The sequence below is a fragment of the Podarcis gaigeae genome (genome assembly GCF_964106915.1).
Source record: "Podarcis gaigeae genome assembly, chromosome: 8".
NCBI lineage: Eukaryota > Metazoa > Chordata > Lepidosauria > Squamata > Lacertidae > Podarcis > Podarcis gaigeae.
The window spans coordinates 40,143,756-40,160,415 of record NC_139684.1 but is presented as its reverse complement, the minus strand read 5'-3'; the positions used below and the strand labels follow the sequence as shown (position 1 = coordinate 40,160,415).

General features: G+C 49.3%; 2 protein-coding genes across 8 annotated transcripts in view; one reads left to right on the top strand and one right to left on the bottom strand.

The window, feature by feature from the left end:
* Nucleotides 1-259: 259 nt before the first annotated feature.
* On the bottom strand, nt 260-7,101 carry SPATA2L (spermatogenesis associated 2 like). 2 transcript variants are annotated; one of them, XM_083752994.1, is made up of 3 exons: nt 7,014-7,101; nt 3,400-3,709; nt 260-2,313 (listed from the first exon to the last, which is right to left on the bottom strand). In XM_083752994.1, exons 2-3 carry the CDS (start codon nt 3,706-3,708, stop codon nt 1,234-1,236), a joined length of 1,389 nt encoding a protein of 462 aa, XP_083609120.1. In that variant the 5' UTR covers nt 3,709; nt 7,014-7,101; the 3' UTR covers nt 260-1,233. The 2 variants fall into 2 exon arrangements, with proteins under 2 accessions (XP_083609120.1, XP_083609121.1); XM_083752995.1 differs by lacking the exon at nt 7,014-7,101 and adding an exon at nt 6,794-6,975.
* A 2,881-nt stretch (nt 7,102-9,982) lies between these two features.
* Nucleotides 9,983-16,660, top strand: part of KIAA0513 — a 52,148-nt gene continuing 45,470 nt past the window's right edge. For 2 of the 6 annotated variants that reach the window (XM_083753004.1, XM_083752998.1), the window contains exon 1: nt 9,983-10,267. The gene's annotated coding sequence lies outside the window, so the exon portion shown is untranslated. Of the gene's footprint in view, nt 10,279-10,351; nt 10,430-10,922; nt 10,947-11,384; nt 11,467-16,660 lie in introns of those variants that run through there. The other 4 variants (XM_083752999.1, XM_083753005.1, XM_083753003.1 and 1 more) reach the window with 4 other exon arrangements.

The following is a 16,660-nucleotide window of genomic DNA, read 5'->3' as shown; positions in this document are numbered from 1 at the left end:
GCCAGAGGTTCCAAACCCCTATGCTAGTGGATCCTAGCCTACCAGCTGAAGACCAATGATCTAGCCTAATATTGTCTATTTGCCAGGGTCTCTGGCAGAGAGAAGTTGCTACCCAGTCCTTTTAAATCATTGCTGCTCAGACCCCTGAGCTACGTAGTCCCCAACTGGGTTCCTTCCAGTGAGGATTCAAACTCTGGAACTCAACTACCCACACTACTGGGAGGTGGGGGAAGGGAGAAAAGAAATCCAGAGAACAAAGGAGATTAAACTTCTGTTTATTTTGCACCTCTGATTCTGTAAGCCACCAGGGAGATGCTGAGTGCCTCTGAGGGCTTGGGAACAGCTCTGCCCCTGCCTAGTAGCAGGAGACTCAAACCCAGCATTAATGCTTTTCCAGTACTGTCTCAGCCTCCAGCGGAGAGCCACAAGGATTCAGGAAAAGGTATAAACAAGGAGAGGCAACCTCCACCCCCTCCGGTAATCTCAGGCCATCTTCTCCCATGGCAGCTGCCTATAGTAGCTTCCCCCCAAACCTTGGTGCCCTCCAGATGTCTTCCACTACAGTTCCCATTGGCCCCAGCATTCTAATGCTCTGCTGGCTGCAGATGGTGGGATCTGTAGTGCAAAACAAATGGATGGCACCCAGTTGGGGAAACGCTGCCCTACATCCTTTGGAATACACACAGAGGGAGCAGATGAGCATCATGTAAAACTTCATTGTGCCCTGATATTACAAAAGATGGATTCTGGCAGAGGGGTGTGTGTGTCCTTCTAACATGTCGATTGACTTGCCATTTCTTGTCAGCCAGCTGGAACCACTTTCAGATGAAGCAGTGCCCCCTCAAATGCTCAGTGGAAAGGATGAGGGAAGCGGAGGGGGGAGAATCTCACCTGTCCAGCAAACACTACTGCGGGAGACTGTTTAGGACTGGATCCCCGCCCCCCCCCAACAAATTTGTTCACCTAAATCCTCAAAATATTTAGGATTTGAGAAAAGTCCTGTTGGCAGGGGAAAGAGAATGTATGCTGAAAAGTGAGTGTCTGGCTGTTTTTTTCCTCTGAAACAAAAATAAGGGGAAGTGTTTTTCAGAAAATCGAGAGGGAAGTCCTGGGAGAGGGGGGACAAAAAGCAAGGCTGTGTGTGCGGTTCTAGATGAAGCCTCAGAACTGCAGAGGAGGCAGCTTTTCTGTCCAAGGTCCGGTTGATGCCCTGGTGGGTCCTCCCAGCGCGCGCTATTGCCAGACTCCCGGCAGCCCCTCGTGCAGCAGCTTGTCCACCTCTGTCCTCTGCAGCCAGAGGCGCTGCTGCTTCTCGCTTTGCAGCTCTTCCATGTGGTGGCTGCTCCGGCAGACCTGTGCTCCGTCGCAGCTGCCGCCGTGCAGCAACCTGCAGGTGTTGCAGCAGGAGGCCGGGAGGGTGCCCGGGCGCATGCACGAATGCAGGTGATAGCGCGGCGGCTCTGTCGGGGACATCCCCGCACCCAGCACCGAAGCTCGGTGCATCCCCGTTGGGCTCAGCTGGGGGCTCCTTGGCTGCCTTGCTGAGGGAGAGGCTGGGCTGCTGCCCCGGTGGAGCTGGGGGCCGCCAGGGCTGTCGTAGTGAGGGCTGGGAGACAAGAAGCGGCTTCCCGGAGGCATGGGGTAGTCCGTTTCCGTAGTTCTGCTGAGCTCCCGCCGCAGGGAGATAAAGGAGAAGGAGGTCTCCAGATCGGGGCCCTCCGAGGCTGGGATCCCATTGCCGTACGGTGGCTCCTCCGGGCCCAGCACCCACATCTTGCTCCTGTTCTCCGCAAGCACCTGCGGAGTCTGGAAGTGCTGCTCTCTGCTCCGCAACCGGGGGCTGCTGCGCTCGCAGAGGGGGATGGGGTGCTGCTGCTGCTGCGATGACAATGGCAACCTAGGTCCCAAAGGGTCGCCATACGGGCCCTGCCCTTCCGGACTCTCCCTGTACAGGTCTATCGCATCAGCTGGCTCCACACGGAAATCTCTGCCCCTAGGCCACCGCACCAGGCTCTGCAACTTGGCCACACAGTTCTCTAGGCTGCCTTTGGCTTCCCTGCGGGCCTGGAGAAGGTCTTCAGGTGAAGCGGCATACGGCTCCAGCTCCCGCACGATCTTCCCCAGGATCTCGCACTCGACCCTGGCTGCAAAAAAGCAGCAGGCTGCAGCGAGGAGGCTGGCACTTGGGGGCAGCTGGGCGATGACCAGGTGGAGGCTGTCTCTTGGGATGTAGCCCAGCCGGCGGAAACTCCTGGTGATGTCGGCCTCAGGCAGGACTCCCTGGAGGACGTGCACGTAAACACCTGAGAAGGTCTGTAGAGAAAGACACAGCAGTTAGTGCCCTGCATTGCTCGACACACAAACTTAATACTGTTACTTATTTACAGCATTTGCTGACCGCTTGGTTACAAAGCAATTTACACAGCCATCAATAAAACAATCCAGTGTTCAAAATAATACAAGGTTGTAGCCAATGCTAGTCTTACTCAGAGCAGACCCACTGAAGTAAATGAACGTGACTACCTTAAGTTCATTAATTTCAGTAGCTCTTCTGTGAATATGACTAGTTTTGGATATAACTCACAGTGTTTCAAGCACACAAAAACCACAAGTTTGTTTGTTTGTTTGTTTGTTTGTTCAGTGACTAGGCATGGTACACAGCACTAATATTATCTTTGTATTATGCATGAGGTTATACATGCTGCCCAGCTGTCATTGACCGGTTAATAGGGCCTTCTCTGTGGTGGCTCCCTGTTTGCAGAATGCTCTCCCGGGGTGAAGCACATTTGTCTCTCTGGTTATTAACTTTCAGAAGGAACTTAAGAACATTCCTGTTTACCCTGGCATCTGATGGCTTAAAGATACAATTACTGAAAACAAGTATGAAATTTATCCATGCCATGAAATTAGCAGCTGTGCGAGTATGTGACAGCTTCTATTTTTTTTTTTTAAGGAAGTTTTAAATTTGTTTTTATTTTAGATTTAATTGTATTGTTTCTGCCATTTTGCTATTTGCTGCCCTGGGCTCCTTTAGGAGGAAAGGCAGGACAGAAATTTAATCAAGAATAATGATCCCTTCAGTTCTCTGGAAGAGAAGCAGACTCAGGATTTCAGCTGTAAATATTACTACTCTGACCGAGACAGGAAACAATCAGGAAACTGAGGAAAAGGTGCTGAGAGGCTAAGTAAACCTCTGCACGCCAATGAATGGAAGGTGGTTGGCTTTATTTTTATACATTGCACATCTGTATGTGAGGTGAGCTGCTCTTTGCATGATTTGGAAGGAAGGAATTCAAATAAGTAAAATAAACAACTGTTTCTGTCTGCAATATAGCAGAGTCCTGTGTGGCCTCCTCCCTCTGCCCCCAGAATGCCTGACTTTCCCCCCAAAATGCTCACTTTTATGGTTCCAAATTCCTTGCGCCAGGGGAAGAAGTAAAGATTGACGGCTGCCAGTTCCAGCACCTCAAAGGCCCGGCCAAGATTCTGGAGTGCCAGTCCCAGATCCAGCTGTCCTCGCAGGGCCGAGGCAAGCATGGCGAAGGTGTCCTCCCCTCTCAGGGCACTGTGAACTTCTGGATCCTCCAGCAGTTGCCGCCACATCCGCTCCTTCAGGGACGAGTCGGTGCAGATGCCAGTGTGGCCCTGGTGGAAATTGTTCTCCAAGCACTGACGGTAATTCTCCTGCAGCGCCGCTCCAGGAGACATCCTGCAGCGGGAAAAGAGCAAAGCCCTGAACCTGGTCCCATTTGAAATTCTGTCAATCAAATCAGCCTATGGCTACGAGTGGGATTGCCAAGCAAATGAATTCAGCCATCAAGCCCATAAAACAGAGCCTTGTATACTGCACAGGATGGTTGTTGTTTTGATTTACAAAAGCCAGGGATGAGTTTTCCCGCTGCAAAGAAAATACCCATGCCAAATATATATGTCTCCCCCCCAACTGTATTACCTGGGCTATGAAGGCGCCCAAAAGGCTTTAAAGCAAAGATTATGGGACAATGCACACAGTGACTTGCGATATCGATCACACGCAGTCTGTAGTCCACTGGCAGCAGGAGTTCAATATGGGTATGTCTTTGAGTTAACATCTTACATCAAAAACCTGACAGTACCTAACTATCGAAGGCTTTTTACCAAGGCCAGACTGAATGTCTTCCCCTCTGCAGTGCTGGATGGTAGGTTGAGAGGAGTTCCCTACCAGGACAGACTTTGCTCGTGTGCTCAAGACATCGATTCCATAAATCATATTTTGTTACATTGTGCGAAGTATGAGCAGGCCAGGGCTGAATTGATACTACCCTTGCTGGTGCCTTTCCCGGGAAAGTCAGAGGCTCACTATGTCAGGTTCCTACTGGAAGACCGGACAAAAGCTAGAACTTTGGCAGTGGCAAAGTTTTTATCGGTGGTTGCAAGAACAAATGAGCCCTATATTCCAAACAAAGTGCCTGATTAACCTGGAGGTAGGCTGTATGAACTCTGTATTGATTTGTAATGTTTTGTTGGTCTCTGGACCGTAATAAAGATTGTTGTTGTATATATAAAATTCCGCCGCCAGAAGCCCTTTAACATAAGCTGCATTCCATAAATAGGCTGATGCAGTATGGGCAGATATTCTTCATTTGCATGTGCATTCTCACTTCTCATGTTTTCTTTTCAATGCCATATGCACATGCATGCAAAGGGTAATGTAACTGCAAGCAGGAGGTGGTGATAATGGCCAAGTGATGGGAAAGGGAATTTTAAGTGTATTGATTCATTTCAGTCATTTCTACCCTGCCTTTTAGAGGTATAAAAACCTCATGGTTTTTATAGGATGATGCCCCTGGTGTACAGAGGAATGCTACTGTGACCTGACTGCTGGAGATTTTGGCAGAAAAAAGTGTTCTCAAGATCATTACTGGCTCATCAGTGAGAATTTGGCTACTATTCCCTTTCTCTCATCCATCCCAAACTGTTGGCACTCACACACTTCCCCGATTGTCCTCTTGCTTTTTTCAAGCACTGATTAAGTTTCCAGCAGAGTTGCTGCACAGAGCTCTGGTGTACAAACTGACAGCTGGTATTGCAGAGGAATGACAAGTGATCTTTTTGGGTAGGATGCCACTGACAAAGGAACTCCCCCCATCTTCTGTGTTACTTGTTCGATTTTTATCTTCACTCTCTCCACCATCTCTACTCCAGCCTCCTGCAACCTGACGTCCTCCATATTTTTGGGACTCCCCATATGCCTTGCCACTGACCATGTTGGCTGAGGCTGATGGGAGCTGTGGTCCAAAAGATCTGCTGTCCTCCAGAAGATGCTTACCCAAGCTGCATGGCTGGGGGTGGTGGGGGAAGGAGGGGCGAAGTCTTGCCAATTTCACCACATTGCCTTTTAAATATGTCTCTACATTCTCCACCACTAAAGCGAAAGCAAGTCCTTGTGAGAATATCTATATCAAAATATACACACTGTATAGTATGCCAAGACTATTCTGATTAGGAATAGAGTTAGGAAATATTTGCTTCTTCACTTCAGTCACATTCAGTTCATTGGTAGAGCATCAGCTTTGCATGCAGAAGTTCCAAGGTTCAACATCTCCAAGTAGGGATGGGAGAGACCCCTTCTTGAAACCTTGGAGAACTGCTGGATACGGTGGGACTCTGTCGGCCACCCTGAGCTCCCTCCCCTTTGGTTGCCACTCTGTGGCTTCCGCCTCTTTCCCTCCACATGTCTGGGAGACAAAAAAGGCAGCCAGTCACCACAGCCACGGCTCAGAGAGGGTGGAAGAGAGCCACCCTGGGGACCATGAGCCAGGCAGGGGACAGCCCCTGCCCCAAAACAAGTTGTTGGCACTTCTTTGCCAACACTTGCTACGTTCATGGCTTCTGAGTATGTGGCTGTCTTCTGGAAGAAGCCCTGCTGTTAGTGCATAGCACCATAGACAACAATACATAGTTGTCAACCCAGTTCCTGAACTAACAAGGTAAGTTGCTATGGGAGCACTTTAGAATCAAAGCCCCACAAATAGCTCTTAAAAATAACAATGTGAAAAGATCCAAGCTCAACAGAGGGAGACTCTCGGAGAGTTAACCACCCACCAGATCACCAAGTGCTGAGAATGAAAGACTTGAGGGAGATAGCTTTGCTTTTGCATGTGAGGGAGGGGGGGGCGCAGGAGGGCAAGTCTATGGGAGAGAGTCCTGTCACAGCCTCAAGGTGGTGGTAGGGCACACCGTAAGTGCTTCCAGTGAAAGGGGGAGAAGTTGTGCTGTTATGATTATGTGGGTACTGGGGCTTTGCAGGGAAATAGGGAAAGGGACAGAATCATAGGGCAAAACAGTGGGGCATCAGGGGCGTGGGTGCCCAATACATAAATCAGTGGGAGACTGTTGGAGTAAACTATATGAAAACCCCTTAGTACTTTAGGAACCCCCTAATGGATCATGAATCATTATTTCAAAAAGTGCCTCATCCACACTAATTTCCTGTTAGTCTGCTCCGAAAGCCTTATCATAAATTCTACCACAGCTTCTCTGGACCGTGTGCCAACATAAAGTGTGCCAGCCTTTAAGGTGCCACAAGGCGCTTCTCGTTCATGCCTGGTAGGTGCTGTACAGAAAATAAAGACACACATCGCTCCACCAGCAGGTCCAGTCTAAAAAAAAGGGACCGGCATCAGAAGAGACCCACTGGCTCAGAAGATGCCACCATCACCCTGGCAGACTTTCAGGTGCCACAGGGCTGTTGGTCGCTACTGCTGCTGCACTAGACAAGGAGATTTGGAGCCGGGGGCGGCGGTATGCCTACCACTTGGGGGGATCCCAGGTAAAGGGCTCGTATTTGGAGGGTGGGGATCTGCAGAGCCTGAAAGAGCCCCCTCTCCCGGCTCGCAAGGCGATGAAGGGAGCGCCTCTTCGTCCCGCTGGAACGTCATTGGGGGCTGAGTCAAACACCCCCGCCTCACAAGTTTCCCCCGCACGCCCCCGCAAATCCGGCCGGTTGGGATTCGAACTCGCGTCCCGCTCACCTGCCAGCGCTCGCTCGCTAGCTCCTTGGCCCCCTTCTCTCGGTCTCTCGCTCTCTTTCCCTTTTGGGCTCGCTCCTGTCACTTCCGGTTCTTCTTTGCCCCGCCCTTCCCGAGAGGAGATTACGTCAAGTCTCAGGAGCCGGCCGTTAACCTTTTCCTTGCTGCACTGAAGGATTTGTGGTTTTTTTTTTAAAAAAGAAATCTTAAAGGAACGAGTTAAAAAAAAACTTTTTAAAATCATAATTATAATAGAACACAAAAAAGAATGTTATAATATAATTGGCAGGTATTGCAAGTCAATGTTTGTGTATTTCAGACAAATGTCCCAGTTATATTTAATTTGTTTATTGCTGTCCCTTTCAAGAGGAGGGCTAAATCATTTTTTTAAAAAGAGAGCTCATTACCTTCAGGTTTACAGTCTAAGAAGGCATGGTGGAAAGGTGCATTTAGGTAACCCACCCCAAACAGTTTAGGGACCCAAAGATTAAAACCAGCATTTTGAACTGGACCTAGAAACACACTGGTAGCCAGAGCAATTGGTGCAGAAGTGTTGCACGATCAGACCATGTCTGGGTAACAGTCACATCTAGGGAATAAAAAACAGATCCTGGTAACTTAGCATGATTGTTGCATGGGATACACCCCAAACTGCTATCAAATCACAGATTACATCTACCACACAGACTAATCTGTAAAAATCAGGCATAGAGCCAAAGTGGGGGATCCTCATGATTTCTACATTAAATCTTCCTAAAGTCACCATAAAAAATGCACATAACATTGGTAGCCCATGAACTGAACCACAAATGTCACAAATCCCATACTTCATGATGCCACTATGGCATGAAAACATGGAGCAAGCCCCTGCAAGGAGGGACTTTTGGAGTACTGGATGGTGTATATAAGCCAGAGCTTTACAACCTTTTGGGTCCACTGCTCCATTGACCAACTACAGTCTATCAGTGGCACCCCTGTGGGGCTCAGAGATGTGAGAGGGCATCAGAGGAAAGGGCCAGTGTTGCCCGCGACACCCCTGACCATCATTCAAGGCATCGCGGGGTGCTATGGCACACTGGTTGAAAACCACTGATAGAGGCCAATGCATGCCCCACGGCTTCTTCAGTCTTGAAGAATATCATAGCTAACATCATAACAAAACATAGTGGCTGGTATGGTGCAGCCTGATCCTATGCACACTTACTTGGAAGAAAAGCTTGCTGTGTTTGGTTAGGCAGGGTAGTTCCCTAAAAAGTGTGCATTTAAACCCATCCAGTTCTAGAAATCCAGCAGCAGCTCTGAATAAAACCTCAACCCCTTAGGAGAACATCTGCCTTGCATGCCAAAGGTCCCAAGTTCCATCCCCAGCATATCCAGGTAGAGGAGGGAAAGGTTCTCCAGTCTGGAATCTTGGGGAGTTGCTGCCAGTCAGTGTAGGCAATACTGAGCTAGATGGACCAATGGGTCTGGAGTCTGTATAAAGGCAGCTTCCTATGTTCCTACCTGCCTTTCCATCACTGGCTTCTAGCAAAAGACAGCTTTTGTTTGTAAATCAAAAGACCTGCAGCAGAGGGCGCATTTGCATTGAGAAATAAGCTCTTTTTCCTGATGCAACTGGAAACCTCCAAGCTGTGAAAGGGGGGGGGGGGACAATGCTGAGGAACAGGACAGTTCTTCTGTCTTACAGGGTTCTGCTAGAAATCCTGCCTTTATTACCTTTACGGTACTTTTTATTACAATTATTTATTTCCTAGGTAAATAGATTTTAGAATTGCTAAGCCTGATTTGTATTCAGTTGCTATGCTTTTATTGTACACTGCTTAAAACAAAAATTGTCATGAGCTGTCTTGCAGGTCTTGTTGTAAGAGCTAGTGTGGTATAATGGTTCAAGTGTAGGACTAGGACCTGGGATGCCAGGATTCAAATTCCTGCTCAGCCATTAAAGTCACTGGGTTACCCTGGGCCAGTCACAGTCTCTCAGCCTAAACATAGCTCACAAGGTTGTTGTGAGAATAAAACGGGGAGAAGGGGGAGTGTGTGTGTGTGTAAGTATGTAAGCCAGGATAAACAAAAATTGAATGAATAAATCTGGTGCATGTTTTCTCATAAGTGCAGAGTTCAATGGTGCTTACCCCTAAGTAGGCGTGTGTACAGCCAGTGTGGAGCAAGTGTATGCCGATGTCTCCAAAAATAAATCCCTGTTGGAGAGTGTCCATGGTGGCTAATTGGAACTGGTAGGGTGGAAGACAGAGAGGAGGCAACATTAGGAGGAGGAGGAAGCTGACAGACAGGGCTACACTCAGGATGTTGTAAGAAAGAAGACAGGCAGGTTTATGCATGGCATGGAGAAAGTGGATAGAGGAAATATTTATTCCAACTCTCACAACACTAGAACCCGTGGAGATCCATTGAAGCTGAGTGTTGGCAGATTCAGGATGGGTAAAAGACTTCTTCATGCAGCTAAGCTATGGAACTCGCTGCTACAAGAGGCAGTGACAGCCACCGACTTTGATGGCTTTAAAAGAGGACTGGACAATTGCATGGACAAGGCTATCAATGGCTGCTAGCCATAATGGGTATGCTCCACCTCCAATGTCAGGGGCAGTAATGCTTCTGAATACCAGCTGCTGGGGTTCTGCTTGAGGATTTCCCACAGGCATCTGGTCGGCCACTGCGAGAATAAGATGCTGGGGCTAGATGGCCTGAACCAGCAGACCCGTTTTATGTTCAGGTGGGGACAACTGGACTCAAGGATGTGTGCTCAGTCCACTGCAGATTGACCCCACAACAAGACTCTCTGACCTCCAGAGGTCTAAGGCTACATCCACACCATGCATTTAATGCCCATTGAAAGCACGTTGCCCCCCCCGAATCCTGGGAACTGTAGTTTGTTAAGAGTGCTGCGAACTGTAGCGCAGCGAGGGGCAAACTACAGTTCCCAGGGTTCTTCTTTCCGGGGGACCATGTGCTTTGAAAGTGTTCTACCTGGATGATTGTGGCTAAGACCTTATTAACGCGGGAGGGACTGCAGCAGTCCGTTCACCTCCCCCGGCGGCGCGGCTGCAACCTTTGCCGAGCTACCCGCCCGCCTCCCGCCCAGGCTTCCCCGGCCCCTCCTCTGAACCTTCTCACGTGGCAGCCACTGTGCCGCCTCCTTCCCCGGCCGCGGCTCCGAGTCTGCGCCCTTCCGCTCGCTCAGTTCGCAAGAGGAGGGAGAAGACGCGTAGCCGGACGCACGGAGGGCGCTGTAGCAGGAGGTAAGGCGCAGGTGGGCGCAACAGACTTTCTGGGGGGTGGGGCGCAAGCTGATAGAAGGATTCGCGCTGGGAGAACTCTCTTTGCAAATCGGGCGCTGCAGCGTACAGACCACTGCGGGGCATATGCAGAGTGCCTTTGCTTGCATTCCGTGGAGTAGAGAGGTGCGAGGCGTCGTGGTCCCCTCTCCGATTTAAACAGGGGCGCAGGTAAAGCTGAAGGGCCTGGGGGTTGGGGGCTCCACAGAGAGGCGGAGCGCGCTTCTGGAAAAGCCTAGCCCCCCCCCCCGCCTACCGTTAGAGAGCCATTATTGGTGACGCGTTGCATGGATTCCCTTCTGCTTCGTTTCTGGAGATGGCTGTCAGCCCTCTGGTGTATGTTTGTCTTCCTCCAATGTTGGGCTTCCCAGATACATCCTGGGAGAAGAGGATGCTGGGCTGGATTTGCCTTTGGCCTGACCCAGCAGCCTCTCCTTAGGCTCTTGTGTGAAATTCTGTAGAGCTGTTGCCACTCAGCTGTGTAGCCAGTACAGAGCTAGCTGGACCAGTGGTCTGAGGCATCTTATTCCATCGCGGTGTTTTTTATTTGGTTGATCCATTGATCCAGCCCTTCAAATTGCATTGGCTAGCTGGCTGGGCAAGAGAGCGCTTCTAAGCATGTAAAGAGTGCCTCAGATTCCCTGTAAGTGCAGTTTATTTATTTTTATTATTTATTAACAGCAGGAAATAAATGGCGCTGCGCGAAATTTTTTAGAAACCAAAAAATATTGTGTGTGTTTTTTTTGTTTTGTTTTTTTGGAATGGGTAGTGTCATTTGTGAATTTGGAGCCATCACACCAAAAATGGAGTGAAGTCTTGATTCAAAATGGCGCCTGGCTTCCAAACGTCACCAAAGACCGCTCCCCCACCTTGGGAACCCTTGCGACCAAGTTTGGTGGTGATATCTCCAGAGGCATCCAGACCTATAGGGACCAAAGGGACAGAAAAATCACTTTTCAAATTATATAGTGGATTGCGTTTATATTTCACCTTTCCTCCAGTGAGCTCAAGGTATTGTAGATGGCTTCCCCACTCTCTCCATATCATTGCAGCCCTGTGAGGTAGGTTAGGCTGAGAGTTGGTGACTGACCTAAGATCCCCCAATGAGCTTCACGGCCGAGTGGAGATTTGACACACCGCATTGGCTTTCTTGATCTATACAGGTAGAGCAAATATGTTTCTTTGGTTACCTCTTTAAATAGGTTTGATTGGAATCTTGAGTCAGAATCAGCCCTGACCTTGTCCTTTTAAAAAGATTTCTCTGAACCCCTCTCCTGGGGGGGCATTTTGGGGCATAACTAATTGAGGGTGGGATATGGTGCTTCCTGGCAGCACAGATGTGTAAAACCCACTGACAGCTATTAAAATACTGACAAGCCAGGTATCCTATCCATCTGCTAACAGGCTTAGTGTGGCCGGTAGGACAGGCATCATAACATGACTGCAACTTCTCACTAGCCAGCTGTGTGTACACTACATGTAAAGCACATATCCACCCACCCAAAGAATCATAGGTACTGTAGTTTAAGGGTGCTGGGAGGGGTAAACTACAGCTCCCAGGATTCTTGGGGGAAGCAATGTATGGTGTATAGATAGCCTGTGCCTTTGTCCTTGCTAAGTAAAGGGTCTGACGGCATGGGGCGATTGGTGGGGATGGGGGGGCGTTGAATTGGAGGCACGTGACATTAGGCAACCTCTGCCAGCAAGTTTTCTGCACACTAGCTCCTGAGCAGGAGCAGTCTATCTGAGCTGTGAGAACTTTGAATTGCAGTAGCTACCATCCTAGACAGTCCAGTTATTCCGAAGCCGCCTCCTCTCTGTATGTATAATTGTGAGTCTTCTCCGGCCATAAAAATAGTCTGCGGGGGCTGGTTAAACCATTGTCTTCAGCTGTTATTAATAATAATAATAATTTATTATTTATACCCCGCCCATCTGGCTGAGTTTCCCCAGCCACTCTGGGCGGCTCCCAATCAGTGTTAAAAACAGTACAGCATTACATATTAAAAACTTCCCTGAACAGGGCTGCCTTAAGATGTCTTCTGAATGTCAGGTAATTCTTTATCTCTTTGACATCTGATGGGAGGGCGTTCCACAGGGCGGGCGCCACTACCGAGAAGGCCCTCTGTCTGGTTCCCTGTAGCCTCACTACTCGCAATGAGGGAACTGCCAGAAGGCCCTCGGCGCTGGATCTCAGTGTCCGGACTGAACAATGGGGGTGGAGACGCTCCTTCAGGTATACAGGACCGAGGCCGTTTAGGGCTTTAAAGGTCAGCACCAACACTTTGAATCGTGCTCGGAAACGTACTGGGAGCCAGTGCAGATCTCTCAGAACCGGTGTTATGTGGTCCCGGCGGCCACTCCCAGTTGAATTATTGCTGTTCTTGCTTGTGGGCCTCCTTAGGCTTCTGGCTGGCCACTGTGAGAACAGGATGTGGACTAATGGGCCAGTGGCCTGATCCAACTGCAGAGCTCTTCTTATGCTCTTATTATGTTAAGCCTGTCAGGCCTCTGGAGAGCTCATTAGGGGAGCATTAAGGCACCTTATTTCCCTGGATTCCCTGGATTCAGCATTCGTTACTTTTGAGATAGGCTGCCTTGAGATAGGCTTTGTTTATTGTGGCACTGTAGGTTAAACCACAGATCTTAGGGCTTGCCCATCAGAAGGTTGGCGGTTCGAATCCCTGCAATGGGGTAAGCTCCCGTTGCTCGGTCCCTGCTCCTGCCAACCTAGCAGTTCAAAAGCATACAGTGCAAGTAGATACATAGGCGCCGACTCCATGGGGCCTGAGGGGGCCCGAGCCCCCTCAAAAATTCGTTTGGGGGGGCTCTGCCCCCCAATAATTTAAAAAAATTATTAGTTATATTATGCTTTGTAAAATCACAAAATTATGTTGGTATTTTTTATTTTCCTTGTTTGACGATAGTTACCTTTTAAAATACATTCAGTAATGAGTTAAAACAAATAATTATTACGGTAGTAAAAGAGGCGGCGCGAGTAGTTTTGCTCGGTGCGTGCGACTGGCCCAGCCCCTCTTTCCTTTTCCTCTCTTCTGCTCTCCCGCCGGGCACCTGAGGGAGAGTTACTTAGCGGTTCTGAGGAGCCGCTGTTGTTTCGGCAGGGGAAAAACCGCCGCCCGCGAACCGCCGAGCTCCCTCTCTCTTTCCAGCCTCTCTCTCTCTCTCTCTCTCTCGCTCGCTATGGCCAAGGAGGAGAAGAAGCCCTTCAGCCAGTCTATGGCCGAGTGGCGGAGGTTCATCTACAACCGCCAATAGCGGCGAGTTCCTGGGGTGAACGGCCAAGAGCTGGGGTGAGGAGGGCGAGTGAGCGAGGAAGGGAGGGGAGGGGGTGGCCGGCACGAGGGGCGGTGGGAGGCGAGGCGGGCACTTGCCTTGCCCACCATGCATCTCTCTCCTTCTCGGTCTCTCTCCCTCCCTCAGCTGGCGAGGGGGCCACGAGGCGGGCGGCAGCAGTAGCAACGGGCCGGGAGCGGCTCTTAGAAAACTTCCCGGGGCAGGACCCCGGTATGGGCCCCCCCAATATTTTTTATAAGTCGGCGCCCCTGAGTAGATAAATAGGTACCACTCTGGCAGGAAGGTAAACGACATTTTTGTGCGTTGCTCTGGTTTGCCAGAAGTGGCTTAGTCATGCTGGCCACATGACCCAGAAGCTGTACGCCGGCTCCCTCGGCCAGTAAAGCGAGATGAGCGCAGCAACCCCAGAGTCATCTGCAACTGGACCTAACTGTCAGGGGTCCCTTTACCTTTACTTTACTTTTGAGATAGGCTGCCTCTGAACATGGAGGCTTGATTGTGATTGTGATTGGTTTATTGTGATTGGCCTGTATCCTCAGCGTTGATTCAGTAGAATTTCAGGTTCAACCGATTCTGGAATAAATGTCTCCTTTCTGTGAAGTCTCTCTTGGATTAAAATGGTTTCCACGGGCTGACTGTGGCTTTGTTCTCTTCTTCACCTTTCACTCCTGATTACTCTTAATAGGTGCAAATTGCCTTTGATCCTTGCAAGATCTTTTATCTGCTATGGCTGGTGTTTGCCTTGGCTAGGCAGTAGGGATTTTGGAAAAGGAGTGTGGGGAGGGATCCCAGTTGTGACAGCTGGTACGTAGAAATATCCTAGGAAAAGCTGTTCTAAAAACAACAAAGCGAGAAGAAACTTTCTTTGAATTTTGGCAAAGCTTTGGCAAGCAAGGTGCTGTTTCTATACAATAGTTAATTAAAAGCTTCGGGGTGGTTCTGAGGCTAAGATATTCCTGCTAAGGGAAGAGAAAAGTTGTTTGCAATATATTTCCTGGAGGAGAGAGAAAGCCAGGCAAAAGTCCTTTTACAGTAGGCTATGGTCTCATTGAGCAGAGGATGCTTTGCTGCACAGTACTGAGGCTGAGCTGGGATGAGTGAAAATGGACAGAGACAAGTTTTCCCCCTCGCTTAATGCTAGAACCTGGGGCCATCTGATCAAGTTGAATGTTAGAAGATTCAGGATAGACAAAAAGTACTTCGTCATGCAGCACATAATTAAACTGTGGAATTTGCTCCCAGAAGAGGCAGTGATGGCTGCCAACTTGGATGGCTTTAAAAGAGGATTACACAGATCTGGAGGATAAGGCTATCAATGGCTGCTAGTCACGAAGGATATGTATTCCTTGCACTCTCAGAAGCAGCCTGCTTTTGAATGCCAGTTGCTGGGAATCCCAAGCAGGGAGACTTGCTGTTGCACTCAGGTCCTGGGGGGACGGGGTTCCATTGGGGAACCTGGTTGGTCACTGTGAGAACAGGATGGTGGTCCTTTAGCCTGATCCAGAATGGCTCTTCTTGTATTCTTAAATGAAACAGTATGAAGTTACAGATTTCTGGGAAATGGGGGCTCTTTTGCCAAGGTGTAAAAAGCCGGAGGGGGTGGGATGATACCTGCATTGAGACAATAGATTTTAAAATGTATATAAGTTTTTACAGTAGGACATAGGGGTATAAGAAGTTCTTTGCTGGATCTGACCAAAGTCTTGTTTAGTCCAGCATCTTGTTCTCCACAGTGGCCAATCAGGTGCTTCTGGAAAACTCAGAAACAAGAAAATGAACTTCCAAGGAAAAGTCTGCTCAGAGGTCCACACCTGCCCACTTTATACAACAGCACAGCATCAAGCCCTTTCTTTCATACTGTTCACTGGGTCTGTCTAGATGCAGCATGATCTGTGTACATAGGCAGGATCTTCTCACACTGCATGAGTAGGGGCAACTATGTACAATTGTATTTGCTCACATGGATGCAGTCTATCAGCACAAACATTAATCTACTCCTCTGGGTTCTGTTAATGATCTCTTGCTTCCAACGCCTGTTGATGCTCGAGGCAAACCACAGAACACCCCCACTTCCAGCGGCTATATCTAGTTCCTTCATATGAGTCCTGTATGACTCTTCATTCTCCTCCCTTTTAAAAAGTAGACCTTGCATCACTGAAATTTTTCATAGAATGATAATCTTCAGGCCATTGGAGGCAAACCTTTAAAATAGGATGGGCGGAGGAAGGGGGGTGCATTTGGTGCGGGCCGGCCCGGGTGTCACCACTGAGGGGAGGTGACAAAATGCTGGGTGCCACTCACCGTGGGGCCTGCAGCGCGCCTGAGCCACGCGTCTCTGCTGAGAGAGACGCGGTGGCTTGGACGTCCGCAGGCTGTAGGGTGGCTGAGTGGGAGGAGGCAGGCAGACTCTGGAGGCCCCGCAGTGCACCCTGCCCCTGGGCGCACCGCCCCAGGCGCCCAAGCAGCTTCCTCCACCGCTGGATGAGCAGGTGTATATTAAAAATGTATAAACTGGACCTTCATCCAAAAATGGATTTCAGGGCAGTATACATAAGAACCTGAAGCCACAGAATTGTAGAGTTGGATGCGACCCTGAGGATCATCAACCTCCCTCAATACAGGAATATGCAGCTGTCCCTTACGGGGATCGAACCTGCAACCTTGATGTTATCAGCACCACACTTTAACCAACTGAGCCATCCCCAGTGCAAAATTAAAACAATAGAAAGTGTTAAACAGCAGTATAATAAATCTTGAGAGGAATGAAAATACTGTACCAGCTGAAAATACAATAACTTAAGATGCCTGGGCAAATGAAAAAGGTTTTAAGCTGGTGCCAAAGGGAATTCATCATTTGCTGTGGAGTGGGATGATGCTCACTGTAGAGAGTAGCTAAGGTTCCAACTTCACCTCTGTGTTAAAATGGATCCATTAGATTGGGGTTAGGTTGGACTAGGGGTGGGGAAACCTGTGGCCCTTCAGATCAGCCCCTGCCAGCATGTCAGGAATGATGGGAGTCCCAGTCCAGTGATACCTGGAGGA